The 18890-nt window shown below is 37.1% G+C and overlaps 1 protein-coding gene across 2 annotated transcripts; it reads right to left on the reverse strand.

Moving 5' to 3' along the window:
• Window positions 1-18618, reverse strand: LOC127632896 (V-type proton ATPase subunit S1-like protein). 2 transcript variants are annotated; one of them, XM_052111721.1, is made up of 7 exons: window positions 18106-18618; window positions 10238-10278; window positions 7601-7662; window positions 6049-6284; window positions 4467-4517; window positions 3802-4045; window positions 1-1692 (listed from the first exon to the last, which is right to left on the reverse strand). In XM_052111721.1, exons 1-7 carry the CDS (start codon window positions 18204-18206, stop codon window positions 1456-1458), a joined length of 972 nt encoding a protein of 323 aa, XP_051967681.1. In that variant the 5' UTR covers window positions 18207-18618; the 3' UTR covers window positions 1-1455. The 2 variants fall into 2 exon arrangements, with proteins under 2 accessions (XP_051967681.1, XP_051967682.1); XM_052111722.1 differs by lacking the exon at window positions 10238-10278.
• Between the last annotated feature and the right edge of the window lie 272 nt (window positions 18619-18890).

The following is an 18890-nucleotide window of genomic DNA, read 5'->3' on the forward strand; positions in this document are numbered from 1 at the left end:
TGATTTTATTGAACTCAACAGAAACTGAGAAGACAATAATCATCATCAAACATTAATAGTACATCATAGCCCATTTCACAACGCTCCATTTTATCTGAATAAATGTCTACTGAACAAAGGTAAGCTATTAATATGTTCCCAAATACATGTGTACATGAAAAAATAACATATTTTCCCTTACTTTAGCACAGTATGGTTATTAACAATATACAGTACATGGAACAATGCAAATCCGATTATTTGGTTCTGAAATGTCTCTAGCCAATGGCATGCTGCATATTCACGAACAAACATCATGTTGGTGCAATTGTGGTTTTGCTTCAATAGTTGTTGATTTAAAAACTCAACAAGTTGTGATAGGAAGTTGGCGTCCTCACCATACAGCCAAAGCATACACAAGAGACTAAAAAATAAATCAAATAAGAATTAAAAAACCAACAACGTACAATCTACACAAATAATGCCATAACATGATCATTTTAAAAATACATCTTTTGAAAATAACATTAGTAATGAATAAAACTGATTCCTCATTTTTTGGAATAAAGTTTTTAAAAGTATACATTGTATTTGCTGTTTTGAAACCAATACTTCAGTGTTTTATTTCTCATTCGAGTTTTACATTTAATAGGTGCCTTTTAATCAAAGGGGAAGTTTATTCTTTAAGTTATACAACATTTTCGACCAATTCAAAACGGATTACAGTTTTACTGTGCTAAACACTTGATCAGAAGTCATTTGTAAAATTTTGCTAATTAAAATTATATTACATCATAATGGTTTATTCACAGTTTGAAACTTTAAAGTCAACATGAAATCCAAACTGACCTTATTCATTTCTTAATGCATGTTTCTGGCCTTATTGTGAATTATTATAGCAAAAACAAAAAGGATGGTCTTTGTAATCATTCATCAAAATCCCTTCTAACCACCTGTCATAGAGACCACTTTTTCACCAGCCAATGAATTCCTGATGGATGTAATTGAATCTCGCCATGCTACACAAAATATTATGGAATTAAATGTTATGGTCACATTATAGAAGTTTCATTTAAAGAAGCATCAATATTAGTTAAAACTGGTCATGATCAGTCCAACAGAAGCTTGGACAGACAATGCAAATGCTAAATATTGGTTATTGTGCTATTTCGAACTGCATTCAAACACCTGAAGATCCCCTTCAGAACCCTTGACACTGAATGTTTAATTCCTAGATTTTTGGTGAGAGCGGACAGATATCTCCAAATCCTCTCTTTATTCTGAGCCTTTATGCTCCGTAAGGAACCTGATTCGGACTTCCACTGTCCCACCACAATGATGTCACTGCCGTGGTGCAGTCAGTCCCAAACAGCCCTGTGTCCCACGTGCAGTTGGGAGTCTGTCATTGGATGCCAGTGTTTTTAGTTCCAGAGCTCACAGTCAGGGAACTGTCCATCTCGCACCTGTGAAGGGACCCTAGAGGTTGTTCTTCTCTGTACACTCGGCTTCTGTGCTGCGAGGGAAGTATACGGTGGTCTTGTGCTCATCGTAACGGTCGATGTGTTTTAGGTGGACCACCATGTGCAGCGCGTACGCCAGCACCAGCAGCAGGATCAGAGACGTGATCAGACCCATCAGGATTGCAGGAGTGAAGAAGGTCGCGCAGTCACTGGCCGACGCAAACTTACTGGTATGAACGTTGAATGCCTGAATCTGTCAGGAAGAGACATGAGACAGACATCTGATTGGTAAGGTGAGTTTTTTTGTTTACAAATGTTCTGGGTTAATTTGGCATGCAAGTAAAAATATCTGTTATTAATACTTAAATGTATATTGCTTATCTATCTATCTATCTATCTATCTATCTATCTATCTATCTGTCTGTCTGTCTGTCTGTCTGTCTGTCTGTCTGTCTGTCTGTCTGTTTACATATCTATCTGTCTGTCTGTCTATCTATCTGTCTGTTTACATATCTATCTATCTGTCTGTCTGTCTGTTTACATATCTATCTATCTGTTTACATATCTATCTGTCTGTCTCTCTGTTTACATGTCTGTATATCTATCTATCTATCTATCTGTCTGTCTGTTTACATATCTATCTGTCTGTCTATCTGTCTATCTATCTGCTGTCTGTCTGTCTGTCTGTTTACATATCTATCAATCTGTTTACATATCTATCTGTCTGTCTCTCTGTTTACATGTCTGTCTGTCTGTCTGTCTGTCTGTCTGTCTGTCTGTCTGTCTATCTATCTATCTATCTATCTATCTATCTGTCTGTCTGTCTGTCTATGTATCTGTCTATCTATCTATCTGTCTGTTTACATGTCCATCTGTCTATCTATCTGTCTGTCTGTCTGTCTGTTTACATATCTATCTGTCTGTTTACATATCTATCTGTCTGTCTGTCTGTCTGTTTACATGTCTGTCTGTGTGTCTGTTTACATGTCTGTCTATCTGTCTGTCTGTCTGTCTGTCTACATGTCTGTCTGTGTCTGTCTGTCTGTTTACATGTCTGTCTGTCTATCTATCTATCTATCTATCTATCTATCTATCTATCTATCTATCTATCTATCTATCTATCTATCTATCTATCTATCTGTCTGTCTGTCTGTCTGTCTGTTTACATGTCTGTCTATCTATCTATCTATCTATCTATCTATCTATCTATCTATCTATCTATCTATCTGTCTGTCTGTCTGTCTGTCTGTTTACATGTCTGTCTATCTATCTATCTATCTATCTATCTATCTATCTATCTATCTATCTATCTATCTATCTATCTATCTATCTATCTATCTATCTATCTGTCTGTCTGTCTGTTTACATATCTATCTGTCTGTTTGTCTATCTGTCTGTCTGTCTATCTGTCTGTCTGTCTGTCTATCTATCTGTTTACATGTCTGTCTGTCTATCTATCTATCTATCTATCTATCTATCTATCTATCTATCTATCTATCTATCTATCTATCTATCTATCTATCTATCTATCTATCTGTCTGTTTACATGTCTATCTATCTATCTATCTATCTATCTATCTATCTATCTATCTATCTATCTATCTATCTATCTATCTATCTATCTATCTATCTATCTGTCTGTCTGTCTGTCTGTCTGTCTGTTTACATATCTATCTGTCTGTTTGTCTATCTATCTGTCTGTCTGTCTGTCTATCTATCTGTTTACATGTCTATCTATCTGTCTGTCTGTCTGTCTACATGTCTGTCTGTGTCTGTCTGTCTGTTTACATGTCTGTCTGTCTATCTATCTATCTATCTATCTATCTATCTATCTATCTATCTATCTATCTATCTATCTATCTATCTATCTATCTATCTATCTGTCTGTCTGTCTGTCTGTCTGTCTGTCTGTTTACATGTCTGTCTATTTATCTATCTATCTGTTTGTCTGTCTGTCTGTCTGTCTGTTTACATATCTATCTGTCTGTTTGTCTATCTATCTGTCTGTCTGTCTATGTCTATCTGTCTGTCTGTTTGTCTATCTATCTGTCTGTCTGTCTATCTATCTGTCTGTCCGTCTATCTGTCTGTCTGCCTGTGTTCAAATTAAAGAACAACAAAATAATTATAAATGATGAAAAACCAGAACATTTGTATCTAGAACGTTAGAATGTCTGAAATGTTGGTGTTTGTTGCCACACATTCCATAATATGAGCTTTATTAAAAGATGTTGCTTTCATGCCAAACTACAAGCTTGTGTAACCACACTACTCCCACCACGGGCTAATTCTGCACAAGATGCTACAATTCCAATATGAACACTTTTTCAGCAGAGCATGGGAGGAAAGCATCACATGCCAACCTGAAAGTCTGTGAATGTGATGTGCCAGTTTGCGGCATGGTCCGTGTTGGCGCTGGGCACCAGCAGCGTGTCGTATTTCTGCAGACTGCTCACATGTTGGCAGTGATACGAGTTGGTGGAGGGCGCATACACATCTGTCGCATTGAACGTGGCCTCGTATGTCCAGTTATAGTGAATGTGAACGTTATCGAGAGTGAACCAGTTCTGCCCTGCCGAATTGTAGAACGTGTTTGACATTTGTAGCCTGTGAATATAAACACATACAGATATTATTTTTCATAACCATATAAAAACAAATTTTCTAGAAATGTATTGTTTTACCATCAAACTTAAAATCTATATTATGCAACAGATGGTTTTGACACTTAAATCTGACTGGACGAACCATGTGACCATTTATCAGTTAAATTCTATTAATGCATGCAACCATAATGACTATATTACTTGACAGAAAAATTGTTTACTGCGATTATTATTAAAAGTCAACATACAATCAAAAAGGACTTTCTAAATACATGTTTCTGAATGGGAAATCAAAGTTTGTCTTTGTAGTCTTTAATTCAAATGAAAGGCATTTTATGTTGCCATTACCATAAGTAATAATTTACCCCTTACTGTGGTAAAATCACTGTAACTTAATAAACACAAAATAAACAACAAAAAACCTGATTGTGAGTCCTCGAAGATCTTCCACATCACCAAAATGTAGACTGAGTCTAGAGAATAATAAAATAAGTCAAAAAATTAGTAATTATCCATCCTGGTAAACATTTCCCAACTGAAATAAACAGCTTGAATCTGCCTAAGGTTGTTTGCCGGTCATCAATCTGGTTTCCAGCTGGTTTGGTTTGATGGATTTAGAAGGGTTCTGTGTACTTGTCAGGTGGCCTGGGAGAACAGCTGGTCGACCAGCAACACCAGCTTAAACCAGCTAATACCAGCAAGCTGGCTTAGGCAGATTGAGCTGCTTTTGTTTTTTTAATTAACAGTGTTATGATGTAATTCATAATGTACATACTTAAAATATAAATGTCAAAGCAAAGAGGTGTATTTAACCCCAAAATCAAAAGAATGAAATTTCATGGAAATTAAACACATTTCCCCTCCAAATTCACAATAGCATAATGCAAACAAATATATAATAACTGTAATAACTAATAACTGTAACTTGATAAAAAGTGATTATTTAAAAGAAATATTATACATTATGGTATTATTTTTTGTAAAGCCTTCAATTTATGCTAATTAAAATATATACTGTAAATATTTATTAAAGTAAAACAAATCTAATAAGAATCATCATTGTGAATTACAAACAAATTATAAAAGGTACATTATGGTAATGAAAATGTAAGGAGGAAATTAGAGAACTTAATGCAGTAAAGGATAGTTCAGCCAAAAATGAAAATTCTCTCATGATTTACTCACCCTCATACCATCCCAGATGTGTATGACTTTCTTGCTTCTGCAGAACACAAATGATGATTTTTAGTAGAATATTTCAGCTCTGTAGGTCCATACAATGCAAGTGAATGGTGACCAGAACTTTGAAGCTCCAAAAATCACATAAAGGCAGCATAAAAGTAATCCTTAAGACTCCAGTGGTTTAATCCATGTCTTCAGAAGTGATACGATAGGTGTGAGTGAGAAACAGATCAGTATTTAAGTCCTTTTTTACTATAAATCTCCACCCTTGACCAGTCCTGGCCAGTAGGTGGCGATATGCACGAAGAATGAAAATAGCAAAAAAAAGAAAGAAAAAAAAGAACAATGTCGAAGTGAATGTGGAGATTAATTGTAAAGATAAATATTAAATATTGATCTGTTTCTCACCCACACCTAATATATCTCTTCTGAAGACTTGGATTAAACCACTGGAGTCTTATGGATTATTGCTGCATTTATGTGATTTTTGGAACTTCAAAGATCTGGTCACCATTCACTTGCATTGTATGAACCTACAGAACAGAAATATTCTTCTAAAAATCTTCATTTGTGTTCTGCTGAAGAAAGAAAGTCATACACATCTGGGATGGCATGAGGGTGAGTAAATGACAAGAGACTTAAAATTGGTGTGTGAACTTCCTTTAATGGTCCTAAAATAGGCTTCATTTTCTTTATGCAAAATCTGTATATTTTTCTGTTTTATTTTGAAGTGAAAAGTGACCTGGGCATGTATGCATGTGTGAGATTCCTTCGAGAAAGAATTTAGTAATTTCTATAAAAACAGAGTATAACTGAACTCACATGGCTTTATCTTTACTGCAGAATGAGCCTTTAGTGTCGACTGGTGCATCCGGGCCGAACGTTCTCTCCGTCAGATCCACTAAACTGTGATTTCTGTACCTGATGGCCAGTTTGCGCACTCTGAAGAGGATGCAGGTTTTACCGTTGTAAGCCACACTCAGAGGCGAGTACGGCAACAGTCCTGCATACTGCAGCAACTTCCTGTGTGGAGGAGCGTGTAGCTGCCATCCGTACGGCTACAGGCAATATTAAAAAAGCAACATGAGTGACATTCATTAACTGAATAGAGAAGACCGGGGCTAGTTGTCACATACCAGTGAAGTCTTTATTTTAAAAAGGCAATGTCTGGGTAGCTCAGAGTATTGACGCTGACTATCACCCCTGGAGTCATGAGTTTGAATGCAGTGTGTGCCGAGTGACTCCAGCCAGGTCTCCTAAGCAACCAAATTGGCCCAGTTGCTAGGGAGGGTAGAGTCACATGGGGTAACCTCTTTGTGGTCATGATTAGGGGTTCTCGCTCTAATGGTAAGAGGTGCGTGGATTGTGGAGAGTAGCATGAGCCTCCACATGCTGGGAGTCTCCGCGGTGTCATGCACAATGAGCCATTAACAGGGAGATGTAGTCACGGAATATGGCAAAAGTTGTCACAATGGAAACCTGCCATTAAATAGTCTATAGTTTAGTTCAGTTAAATTTATAAGTAAATGATTATCAAGCACAAATGATTAATGTAACCGCAACAAATTAAACATTCTAAAATATCAAATCATAGTTTGGTCAACAGATATTGTAATAAATCTACTGTTTAAAACATACAAATGTCTTCACTTGTTTTACCAACAGCTATAAATATGATGAGTTTGGAGTTTTAACAAATTATGAATTATTCCTATTTCTACAAGAGAAAAATGTTACATTTAAAAAATATTTTAATACACTAAAAAAATATTCTAGCCTATTTTTTATATTTACACATTTTAATTTAATAGTACAATTCCATCAAATTGAGTTATAGAATTTTTTAACAAAATTAAATTAATACAATTTAAAATATTCTGTTTTTTTATTTTGTTTTGTTAAAAAATGTGTCAATTAAATTTGATGGAATTTAAATAAAATGTGTAAAATGTTACAATTATTTTTTGAACTAGACGTTTGAAATCAACATACAAAACCTCTGCTAGTGAAAACACACATTTGTGTAATTGTACTTTAGACTAAAGACCTAATATTTACTGTGATATAATCCTTCCCGATGTGACAACTAGCCCCGGAATCCCCTATGCTGTGAAATACACTTAATAGACATGAAAAAATACTGTAACTGCACACACAAATCACATTTGAAAAGAAAATTAGGTGAGGATTCACTGTAACGTGTCCTCAAGCAAACTGAAATCCTTGATTAAAAATGTAGCGTTTCAGTAATCTGTTTTCCCAAAGACAGCGCAGTCTGTGAAGGATTAAATTGATCTTGTTTAGAGGGAGGATTGCACCCCATCGGCGGCGCAAGGTCACATTGGCTGCTCTGGCAGACGGCGGCACATCTCACCTGCAGAGCTCGTCTGAGGCGTGCTTCAGCCACAAACACCGAAGTGACACCGTTAACCCCATCTGCACAATAACACAAACATCACATGATGCACATTCAATGATCTGTTCATGAGAAATACTGATAAAAACAACACAGACCAAATAAATATGCAAACAAGTACACTCAAGTACAGTCCTAAAAATAAAGCTTATAGATAGAACCAAAAAAGGATTTAAAGAAATATTCAGAATTCAATACAAGTGAAGCTCAATCGACAGCATTTGTGGCATAATGTTGATAACCACATGTGGCAGGATGGAGGGCGGGCCGGGTCATGATTACACACACCTGGCCCCTAATCAGGCTAATCAAGCCTCAGAGAGGGATAAAGGCCGACTGGAGACTGCAGTGGGACAGAGAGAGAGAGATTTACAGGCAGCTGTCCAACAATTTTTTGTGTTTGTCTTTTTGTTTCAGATTTATATTAAACGTTCTTTATATCGTCAAGCTGGTTCTCACCTCCTTCTTTTCCATTAATCCCTTTACACCACAAAAATACATTTCAATGTGTCACTCCCTTTTCTTTAAAAAAAGCAAAAATGGAGGTTCCAGTGAGACACTTACAACGGAAGTCAATGGGGTCAATTTTTGGAGGGTTTAAAGGCAGAAATGGGAAGCTCATAATTTTATAACAGCACTTACATTCATTCTGTTAAAACTTGTGTACAGTATTATTTGGCTGTAAAGTTGTTTAAATCATCATTACATGGTTTACGGCATTATGTTGTCATGGCAACAAAGTTGTAAAATCACACAAAAATCATGTTAATACACGTGTTGTTCACTTATTATGGCTATACTTTTGAAACAGTGAGTATGTTAAAAAACAATTTCTCCCCTTTTTTCCCAATTTGGCATGCCCAATTCCCAATGCACTCTAAGTCCTCGTGGTGGTGTAGTGATTCGCCTCAATCCGGGTGGCGGAGGATGAATCTCAGTTGCTTCCGCATCTGAGACCGTCAATCCATGCATCTTATCACGTGGCTTGTTGTGCACGTTACCGCGGTGACATAGCGCTTGTGGAGGCTTCACGCTATTTTCAACTCACCACACGCCCCACCGAGAGCGAACCACATTATAGCTACCACGAGAAGGTTACCTCATGTGACTCTACCCTCCCTAGCTACCGGGCCAATTTGGTTGCTTAGGAGATCTGACTGGAGTCACTCAGCACGCCCTGGATTCGAACTCGCGACTCCGGGTGTGATAGTCAGCGTCAATACTCGCCGAGATACCCAGGCCTCCGAAACAGTGAGTATTTTAATGTTTACAGATGGGCCTCATTGAATTCCTCATTGACTTCCAAGTGCCTCACTGTAACCCAGATTTTTTTAAAGAAAAGGAGGGATGAGTCGAAATTCATTTTAGTGGTAATCAATATTGTGCCACAAATGCTGTCGATTGAGCTTAACTTGTATGGAAAACATTTGAACTTTAGATTCATGGTCGCAACGGCACGCCAAAACATAAATGTAGGTGTTTTCTCCATTTTCTTTTTTATTTTCGCCTCTTTTCTCCCCAATTTGGAATGCCCAATTCCCAATGTGCTCTAAATCCTTGTGGTGGCATAGTGACTCACCTCAATCTGGGTGGCGGAGGACGAATCTCAGTTGCCTCCACATCTGAGACCATCAATCTTATCATGTGGTGTGTTGAGCACGATACCGCGGAGACGTAGCGTGAGGGGAGGCCCATGCTATTCACCGCAGCATCCATGCACAACTCACCACGAGCCCCACCAATAGGGAGAACCACATTATAGTGACCACGAGGAAGTTAACCCAATGTGACTCTACCCTCCCTAGCAACCGGGCCAACTGGTTTCTTAGGAGACCTGACTGGAGTCACTCAGCACTCAGACTCGTGACTCCAGGGGTGGTAGTCAGCGGCTTTACTTGCTGAGCTACCCAGGCCACCAACATTTGCATATCTTTAAAAACATGGCTGCCATCGAACAATCAACTTTCAGCAGCTATTAGACTGTGCAAATAAAAAAATAAAAAAATACAAAATAGGCCAGGAGAGAGGCACTATCACATTTTACGTGCATGTAAAATGGTTGTGTATTCTGCTGTGTTTCACTAACATGCAGCAACCATACATTTGAATTGAAATCATCATAGATTAGTTCAACAAATACCATTATGTATAAATACAATTTACAATTGATATAACTTATCATAATTTTTTTCACATTACAGTAATGAGAATTAGGGGAGTGATTGACATGAAACTAATGTCAGGAAGCAAACATTCCTAATAGTCCCTAAATAAGCCTCATTGTCTATAAACAAAAATATAGTTTCTAATTTCTTTATTTTGATTTTGGGGTGAAATATGACCCGGATATGTTCTTGAAAGGTTTCGTGAGACCCACTGGACCCAAAAACTAATCTGAAGAATCTTTTTATCTCCAAAGAACCATATAGCAACTCAAGAACACTATACAATCAAAAATTGTTCTTGAAGAGATAAAAATGGTTCTTCGTGGAACCTGGTGCTCCATTGAAGAACCTTTATTTTAGGAATGTTGGAAACACAACAAGACAACATGACAAAGGCAATTAGGTTCTGATACTTATCAAAACAACATACTTTCTTCAAGTCTGATGTCTTGGGATGGTCTGTCATCTGAACTGTAAGTATGAGAAGTTCACAAGCGCATTAATAATTTGACGAATACCTTCACAAACATTACGTTGAAATCATTTTGATCTTGTTGGTCATTCAGGCAGATAGGATCTTCAGTTTATGAATATGAATGAGATATAGAATATACATATAGCTTTGATGGTATGAGTCACTGCTTGGAACGTCACCATCCACATCACAAGAAGAACACACTTTCAAGTCTGTTTTTATGCATTGCTTTGTTCCCAGAGGAGAATACTGTTGCTCAGAGTTCTCATTTGATGTTACCTCTAAGTAGTAACTTTTATTCCTCTATACATCTCAGCATCTTTAAGAGAAACTAAGTAATGTGGATAGCATAGCTCAGATCAGAAGAATATTTGAGTTAATACACCGAGATCACTGATTTTGAATGCAGACTTTAGTGTCTCAGTAAATCTGACCACACTCTCTTCTGAAACGCTTTGCTCACCATCTCAGTGGTGTCCAGGAAAAACAACTGAGGTCCTACAGAGAGATCTCTGTGATTTTTCTGTCCTAAAGGTTGTTGTTCTGAATTCCTCGACAGTAAGCAGGATTACTCTAAGGCGAACAGTTCAAATGTCTAATCACCGCAGTAATACCAGCTGAAATGGGTTTAGACTGGTTATAGGCTTCTCAGACCTGATTATGGGTCAGTGTCGCCAGCATTGGCACATATTGTGGGTTACGGATCAAAGTAGCGATATCTTGGGTTAGCTGCCTAAAAGGACGTGTGTCTATATTGTCTCCATGCACGGTGAGGAGGATGGATCAAGCAGCCAAATATTCTCCAAGGATCACAGCTGGAGAATTGCAGAAATTAGTTGTGTCTTGGGGTCAGAATGTCTCATAAAAAAATTATCAGACTTCACCACAAGTTGTTTGGGAGAGTTTAATGAAAAAAGCCTCTGCTCTCATCCAACAACAAACTCAAGCTTCTTCAGTTTGCCAGACACTACTGGAACTTCAAATGGGACCGGGTTCTATGGTCAGACGAAACAAAAAAAGACCATTTTGCCAGCAAACACCAGAGCTGAGTTTGGCGCACACAGAGATGATGAAGTACCCAATGCCCACAGTTAAATGTGGTGCTGGATGTTTAATGTTGTGGGGCTGTTTTTATGCCAGAGGTCCTGGATATCTTGTTCGGATACATGGCATCATGGACTCTATCAAATACCAACAGATAGAAAATCTAAACCTGACTGCCTGAAAATAATTATACATAGTTATCTTTAAATAATAAAAAATTATATATATATATATATATATATATATATATATATATATATATATATATATATATATAGAAATATTCAGATAATTAAAATGCATTACGTTCTTGTGGCAGAAGAGTTAATCATTAATAAGACAATACAAAAAGCGGCTTTAGAATACAATGTATTGTTTACTACCATATTATTGATCATAAGTCAATCATTGATCAACAGTTCACAGCAATCCATTACACAAGTGAATTTGTCGATCAGTTTGTTTATTATGAGCGCTTGTTTAAGGACCCGTCAATTTACACCTGCGTCAGACATGCTTGTCGCGTCTCGGTGTGTTATTATGTCATAAACATAAAATGTTTAGGTCACTGTGTCAAGTTAAATATAGTTTAATACTCAATCTTTAAACACATCTTGAGCTCCCTTAGATCGCATTTGCGCTCCTTCGAATCTTTTGAACACAAGAACATAACACATGTTTGTGTTGTGTGTCTGATGCAGGGTTGTTTTGTTCACTGTATAAACTGTGTGTTGCTCATACAGCTGAAATTTCACTTACTGCCCTCTGGAGTAAACATGTGGTACTGCAAGCTTGCATTTCTCAGGAATCTTCCTTATGGTCCGGGGGCATTGCGATTAATTGCATAAATGTTTTTAAGGCATTATTTTTTGTAAAAATGTAATTAAAGCGTTAAATCGCCAGGCCTAATAAATATATATATACACACAGTCACACACACATATATACATACACACACACACACACACACATATATATAATTAATACATATAGATAAATATCACAGAATATATTTCTCTCAGATTTGTGTATTTTTAACACACATGTTCCATATATATGTTAAAATATAGAGCATATTTGTTCAAATGTATGTATACTCAATATATATATATTCACATACAGTATATGGATATATATTACAGTATATATTTCCTCAGAAATGTGTACATATATTGCTCATACATATTCCCATATAAATGTTAAAATATATTTAAGCAAACACTAGTGTATTATTGAATATAAAATTAGATATATTACAATATATAAGGAAATATATTGTCATACATTTCGCAATATATGAAAAACAGCAATTGCTTATGTATTACTCCGTATATTGTAATATATTAACACAATGTATTATTCTATATAATTATGAATATACTGAAAATTATTTAATATACTGAGCCTTAATGTGTAAGGAAATATATTTTCTTTGCGTAAGGATACAAACTGCATAGCAATGCACTAAAAGCAAATCAGAATGCATAGCAACCTCCTGGCAACCACCCACAACACCTTAGCATTATTGCGGCAGGTTTGGCACAAGCAAATGCCACTTCACCTGAAAAAACCTAGTTCATCTTCAGTGTTTGCAAAAAGTCTTCACTAAGTTTCACTTTCAGGACCTCAGTTTGTAAAAACAAACAAAACCTTTGAAAAGTATTGTAGTTACATAACACACACACACTATTATGTTTTAGTTCGAAAACGCATCTTTACGTATTTGTTGTCAAGTGACGCAGTCATGTGATACATTCAACCAAAACAATCAAGATGGCGGTGCATGTTATAGAGGTGCTGTGTGCCTGATATTCACTTTGATTACATTGTTAAAGATGAATGTTACTTTGAACAACATTCACATTGCGTTCCTTCAAAGGCAACGGGAAGTTTACTTGGAAGGTGTATCAGCTGACAGAACATGAGGACAATTGCGTTTCAGACCGTACATGCAATGGCGATTTTTCACATATGCAGTAAGGGGATTTAAGCGTTTTCATATGTTTAAGTGTGGACGAGTAACTTTTGGAAAATGCTTGAAAATGGCATTGTGGACAGAGAGCATTTCGAAAATGAAAACGCAGTTTTTAAATGTATCTGGATTAATGTAGATGTAGCCTTAGACTTTCATTGTAAATTAATTTCTGTTAACACATGTTTTTGTTTGTTTATTTTTACAAACTGAGTCAAAATAACTGTGCTAACTGACAGCTTGTCACATATACTGTCTTCATATACATACTTCTATGTAACCCAGAATATTACTCAAATATTACAATTTCAAACCTGATGCATGTCGTGACATTCATGCAAAATGACATAAATTAGTTCATTACACATGTTGCACCAGTTCCGAGGTGAAACGTCCACGGTGTGGTGCTGAAAGTGAGTTAAATGTTCTCCCAAACAAATGAGGTTTTAAAGGTTAATCTTCAGTCGAGTTTTAAATCAACTAAAACAAACCTACCCTAAACCTTAAACCTAAACCCAACCGATTGTGTCCAAAAAAGCAAATGTGAGATGAAAAACTGCTTCTATGACACTTTCGGCTTGCATGCTCTTAAGGACGTACCACTTGACGTCACAAGTACAACACTCTATCAGTTGAGCTAACGCTCAATATGATTACACACGAACAAGCTTGTAAATGTAGTTGATTATGTAATGCAAATGTTAAAATGATTCATCCGCTATAGTAAAAGCATATAGCATTATGTAAGGAACAGGGCGAATGCATATACTGTATTTGGTGTTTGTGTGCATCTTCACACCAATATAAAGTAATTTATCACTATATATAATCTATAGTGCACCAGAATGCATTTGCTTAATAGTGTTACCCTCTAAGGTGTGTACTGCTGCCCTTGACCGAGTAGGGGAGTTGTTTGTTTATCAACACTGTAAATAACATCAAACCTGTGTCATTTATTATGGTTTTGTGATTTAACTATTATTACGATCTGATCATATCTCCTGGATGCTTGTAAATTTGCCATAACAAAGAGAAGTCCTCGAGGGTGATGGGGCTATTGTTACATAACAATACGTAGCAAAACATTGCATCTATGATTTGCAAAATTGCCAACCTACACAGCACAGCTCCAAAACAACAAACTGAGATGAAAACAAATGAGTGTTCCAGTTCCAGAAAGTAAACATAAATCCTTCTTCCATGAGCTCCAGCGGTAGCTTATCTGTTCAGCTTTGAGTTGCCGTCACTGTACCTGAACATGTGGCCCGGCGATGTCCACTGCTGGCACATTTATATAATCAATGGAATATGCTGAGTGTCTCAAAATAAATATTTCAGCTGGGCTGGTCAGATTAGAGCGTGTCTTCATAGTTCTGCTGGCATCTAGATGCCTCAAATCTAATTTGCTAATACACAGCAGCTAAAGCCCGGACTGACCTACATGTCGTAAAACTCCATCTGTGCAAGTGCCAGTTGAGAAATACCACATTTATTCGGTGCCTACAAAGCAATATGCTGCCAATTAGGTCTTCAGGAATAGTTTTTTTCCCAATAAGAACTGAATTATGAGTTAGTCTGCAAAGAATCTAAACAGATGTGGGCATAAAAAGATGCCTAGATGCCTACTGCTTTGGGCGCAAAAGAAGTTTTAATCATTTAATTGTTCCAAGAAGCTAAAGAGATCAAATACGTTAGTGCAAATCTTTTCCCTAATGAGGTTTGTTTGTATTAGAACTATGTTGCGAAGATCAAATTTTAAATGTATCTATATTTATACGACAATGTACAAATGACATTTTAATCTTCCTGTTATCGATGTTGGGTAAGTTACTCAGAAAATGAATCCACTACAAATGACTTATTAATTATCTAACATTGTGATCAGATTACTTTGCTGATTACTTTATCAGAAATGTAATCACATTACTAATGACTTTACTTTTAAGTTGTCCAAAAACACTTTTCACAGAAACATTTTTCATATATTATTTCACACAACGAATTCAAAATAATGTCTATATTTCTCCCTTATTCATGTCACAGAAACAAACAGTGGTACAAATGTACATATTAACTCATATTTTAAATGTATTATATAGCCTAATATAAACACAATTATTTTTTAAATATGTGTATCTCAACCATTGTACTTAAAAGTAATTTCAAGTAATACGTTTTTCTGATTACATGAATTCAAAATGTAATTTGTTACACTTCTTAATGTACATTGCGGTAACTAATTACTTTGTAATCAGATTAAATGCAACACTGCTAATTATATGTTATATCTTTCTATATATCTCATACAGTGTTTCTACATCAGTTCTGAGCTTTATTGTGTGTTTATTTACTTATTCTTTCATAATTTTTACAAAACTTACAGTATCTCACAAAAGTGAGTACACCCCTCACATTCTTGTAAATATTTGATTATATCTTTTCATGTGACAACACTGAAGAAATTACGCTTTGCTACAATGTAAAGTAGTGAGTGTACAGCTTGTATAGCAGTGTAAATGTGCTGTCCCCTCAAAATAACTCAACACACAGCCATTAATGTCTAAACCGCTGGCAACAAAAGTGAGTACACCCCAAAGTGAAAATGTCCAAATTGGGCCCGATTAGCCATTTTCCCTCCCCGGTGTCATGTGACTCATTAGTGTTTCAAGGTCTCAGATGTGAATGGGGAGCAGGTGTGTTAATTTTGGTGTCATCGCTCTCACACTCCCTCATACTGGTCACTGGAAGTTCAACATGGCACCTCATGGCAAAGGACTCTCTGAGGAGAGTTGTTGCTCTACATAAAGTTGGCCTAGGCTATAAGAAGATTGCCAAGACCCTGACACTGAGCTGCAGCACGGTGGCCAAGACCATACAGCGGTTTAACAGGACAGGTTCCACTCAGAACAGGCCTCGCCATGGTCGACCAAAGAAGTTGAGTGCACGTGCTCAGCGTCATATCCAGAGGTTGTCTTTGGGAAATAGACGTATATGAGTGCTACCAGCATTGCTGCAGAGGTTGAAGGGGTGGGGGGGGTCAGCCTGTCAGTGCTCCGACCATACGCCGCACACTGCATCAAATTGGTCTGCATGGATGTCATCCCAGAAGGAAGCCTCTTCTAAAGATGATGCACAAGAAAGCCCGCAAACAGTTTGCTGAAGACAAGCAGACTAAGGACATGGATTACTGGAACCATGTCCTGTGGTCTGATGAGACCAAGATAAACGTATTTAGTTCAGATGGTGTCAAGCATGTGTGGTGGAAACCAGGTGAGGAGTACAAAGACAAGTGTGTCTTGCCTACAGTCAAGCATGGTGGTGGAAGTGTCATGGTCTGGGGCTGCACTGGGGAGCTACAGTTCATTGAGGGAACCATGAATGCCAACATGTACTGTGACATACTGAAGCAGAGCATGATCCCCTCCCATCGGAGACTGGGCCACAGGGCAGTATTCCAGCATGATAACAACCCCAAACACACCTCTAAGACGACCACTTCCTTGTTAACAAAGCTGAGGGTGAAGGTGATGGACTGGCCAAGCATGTCTCCAAACCTAAACCCTATTGAGCATCTGTGGGGCATCCTCAAACAGAAGGTGGAGGAGTACAAGGTCTCTAACATCCACCAGCTTCGTGATGTCATCATGGAGGAGTTGAAGAGGGCTCCAGTGGCAACCTGTGAAGCTCTGGTGAACTTCATGCCCAACAGGGTTAAAGCAGTGCTGGAAAATAATGATGGCCACACAAAATATTGACACTTTGGGCCCAATTTGTACATTTTCAATTAGGGGTGTACTCACTTTTGTTGCCAGCGGTTTAGACATTAATGGCTGTGTGTTGAGTTATTTTGAAGGGACAGCAAATTTACACTGTTATACAAGCTGTACACTCACTACTTTACATTGTAGCAAAGTGTCATTTCTTCAGTGTTGTCACATGAAAAGATATAATCAAATATTTACAAAATGTGAGGGGTGTACTCACTTTTGTGAGATACTGTATATCAAGTTCTAAATTACATAATCAGGTTTTTTAAATAACATTAATAATATATTATTATTATTATTGTGTGTATACCCTACGTATATTGTGTTTAATGTGTATAATATATGCCTTATATTGTGCATCTATCTATCTGTCACTCAAAATGAACATACTTAACACAAAACTAATTCATTCATAGAGCATCAAAATATCAATTATTAATCATAAACATGCATCACTCTCATATACAGGTATATAATACAAAATAATAATACTGATTTGGTCCTATTGGTTGTTTCTAAAAATGACAGTTTAATGCAATGTGCAGACAAACAATGAATGGCAAATGCATTGGAATACAACATCATTATATTTCATAATTCATTTATATAATCAATAAAAGCGTCATTAAATGTAAAACACAGACAAACATCACAAGGATGCTCCACATTCCTGACATTCCAACAGTGATGCTGATCATTCCTGCATCCCAAACAGCTCTCATCCTATCTCACACACATCTCTGCCTCCAATTTTAGTAGCAGATATGGATTTGCCCTGTAAACTGATGCCGATGGGTTTTCTACTGCAAGTGCCCTACAGTTGAGTCTCAATGCAGATACAATGTACACGAGGGGTGGACAAAGGATGCTAGCGCTCTAGTTTATTAATGCCACACCAGTTAATCACCATTTGATGAATGCATATAATAGATATACAGTATATACGGTATTTGTTTCTCCTGGTATCAGTTGGACCACCATCTGAATAAATGTGAAGACTAAAAACATGCTTTCTGAGTAATACAGAACAATTCACTCACCTCCCTTCCACAAAGGCAGACAGCTGCTCATAAGACGAGGATATCTGCAGGAAAATGAAAGAAAATAGCGCGAGAGACATTGGGCGACACGGCGATGCCATGTATATACATCCAGAGATGCTGATGTAGACTGCTGCTTCTTAATCTGCCTGGACAACAGGCGCAAACTCCGCACGATGATTGACAGGCGCGGCGGCCAATCAGCGTCCAGCAGGCGGGACAATGCAGCGAGACGGCCACGCCCCTCAACAAAACGTGTGCTTCTGACACAGACATACACAAAGCGTCGACTGATTCATAAACAAACTAATTATCCGCATAATTAATGATCAGAACGGCATTGATTGCGAATGGTTTTAGTATAAACTGCTCCTGCTGTTTTGCATTTTATGGATTTAATTGGCTGCATGTGTGCATACATGGTGAGATGGTGTATATATTAAATATTAAACAGACAGACAAACATATACTTGATTATTAATAACTAATAGTTTATTTAAAAAGAGAGAGAGGGCAAAATTATATATAGATAAATAAATAGATGGATGGACAGACGGACGGACGGATGGAAAGACAGACAGACAGATAGTTAGATAGATAGACAGACAGACAGATAGATAGACAGACAGACAGGTGGATGGACAGACAGACAGACAGACAGATAGATAGATAGATAGATAGATAGATAGATAGATAGATAGATAGATAGATAGATAGATAGACAAACAGGCGGATGGACAGACAGACAGGTGGATGGACAGACAAACAGATAGATAGATAGACAG

Source organism: Xyrauchen texanus, chromosome 39, assembly GCF_025860055.1.
Source record: "Xyrauchen texanus isolate HMW12.3.18 chromosome 39, RBS_HiC_50CHRs, whole genome shotgun sequence".
In the NCBI taxonomy this organism is placed as follows: domain Eukaryota; kingdom Metazoa; phylum Chordata; class Actinopteri; order Cypriniformes; family Catostomidae; genus Xyrauchen; species Xyrauchen texanus.

What these genes read in the sequence shown, in the direction of transcription:
- LOC127632896 (XM_052111721.1), bottom strand. Translation starts at nt 18,206, where the DNA reads ATGGCATCGCCGTGTCGCCCAATGTCTCTCGCGCTATTTTCTTTCATT. An exon ending in TCTGCCTTTGTGGAAGGGAG is followed by an intron (nt 10,279 to 18,105) that starts GTGAGTGAATTG and finishes TCATACTTACAG; the next exon opens with TTCAGATGACAGACCATCCC. An exon ending in GCCTCAGACGAGCTCTGCAG is followed by an intron (nt 6,285 to 7,600) that starts GTGAGATGTGCC and finishes TATTGCCTGTAG; the next exon opens with CCGTACGGATGGCAGCTACA.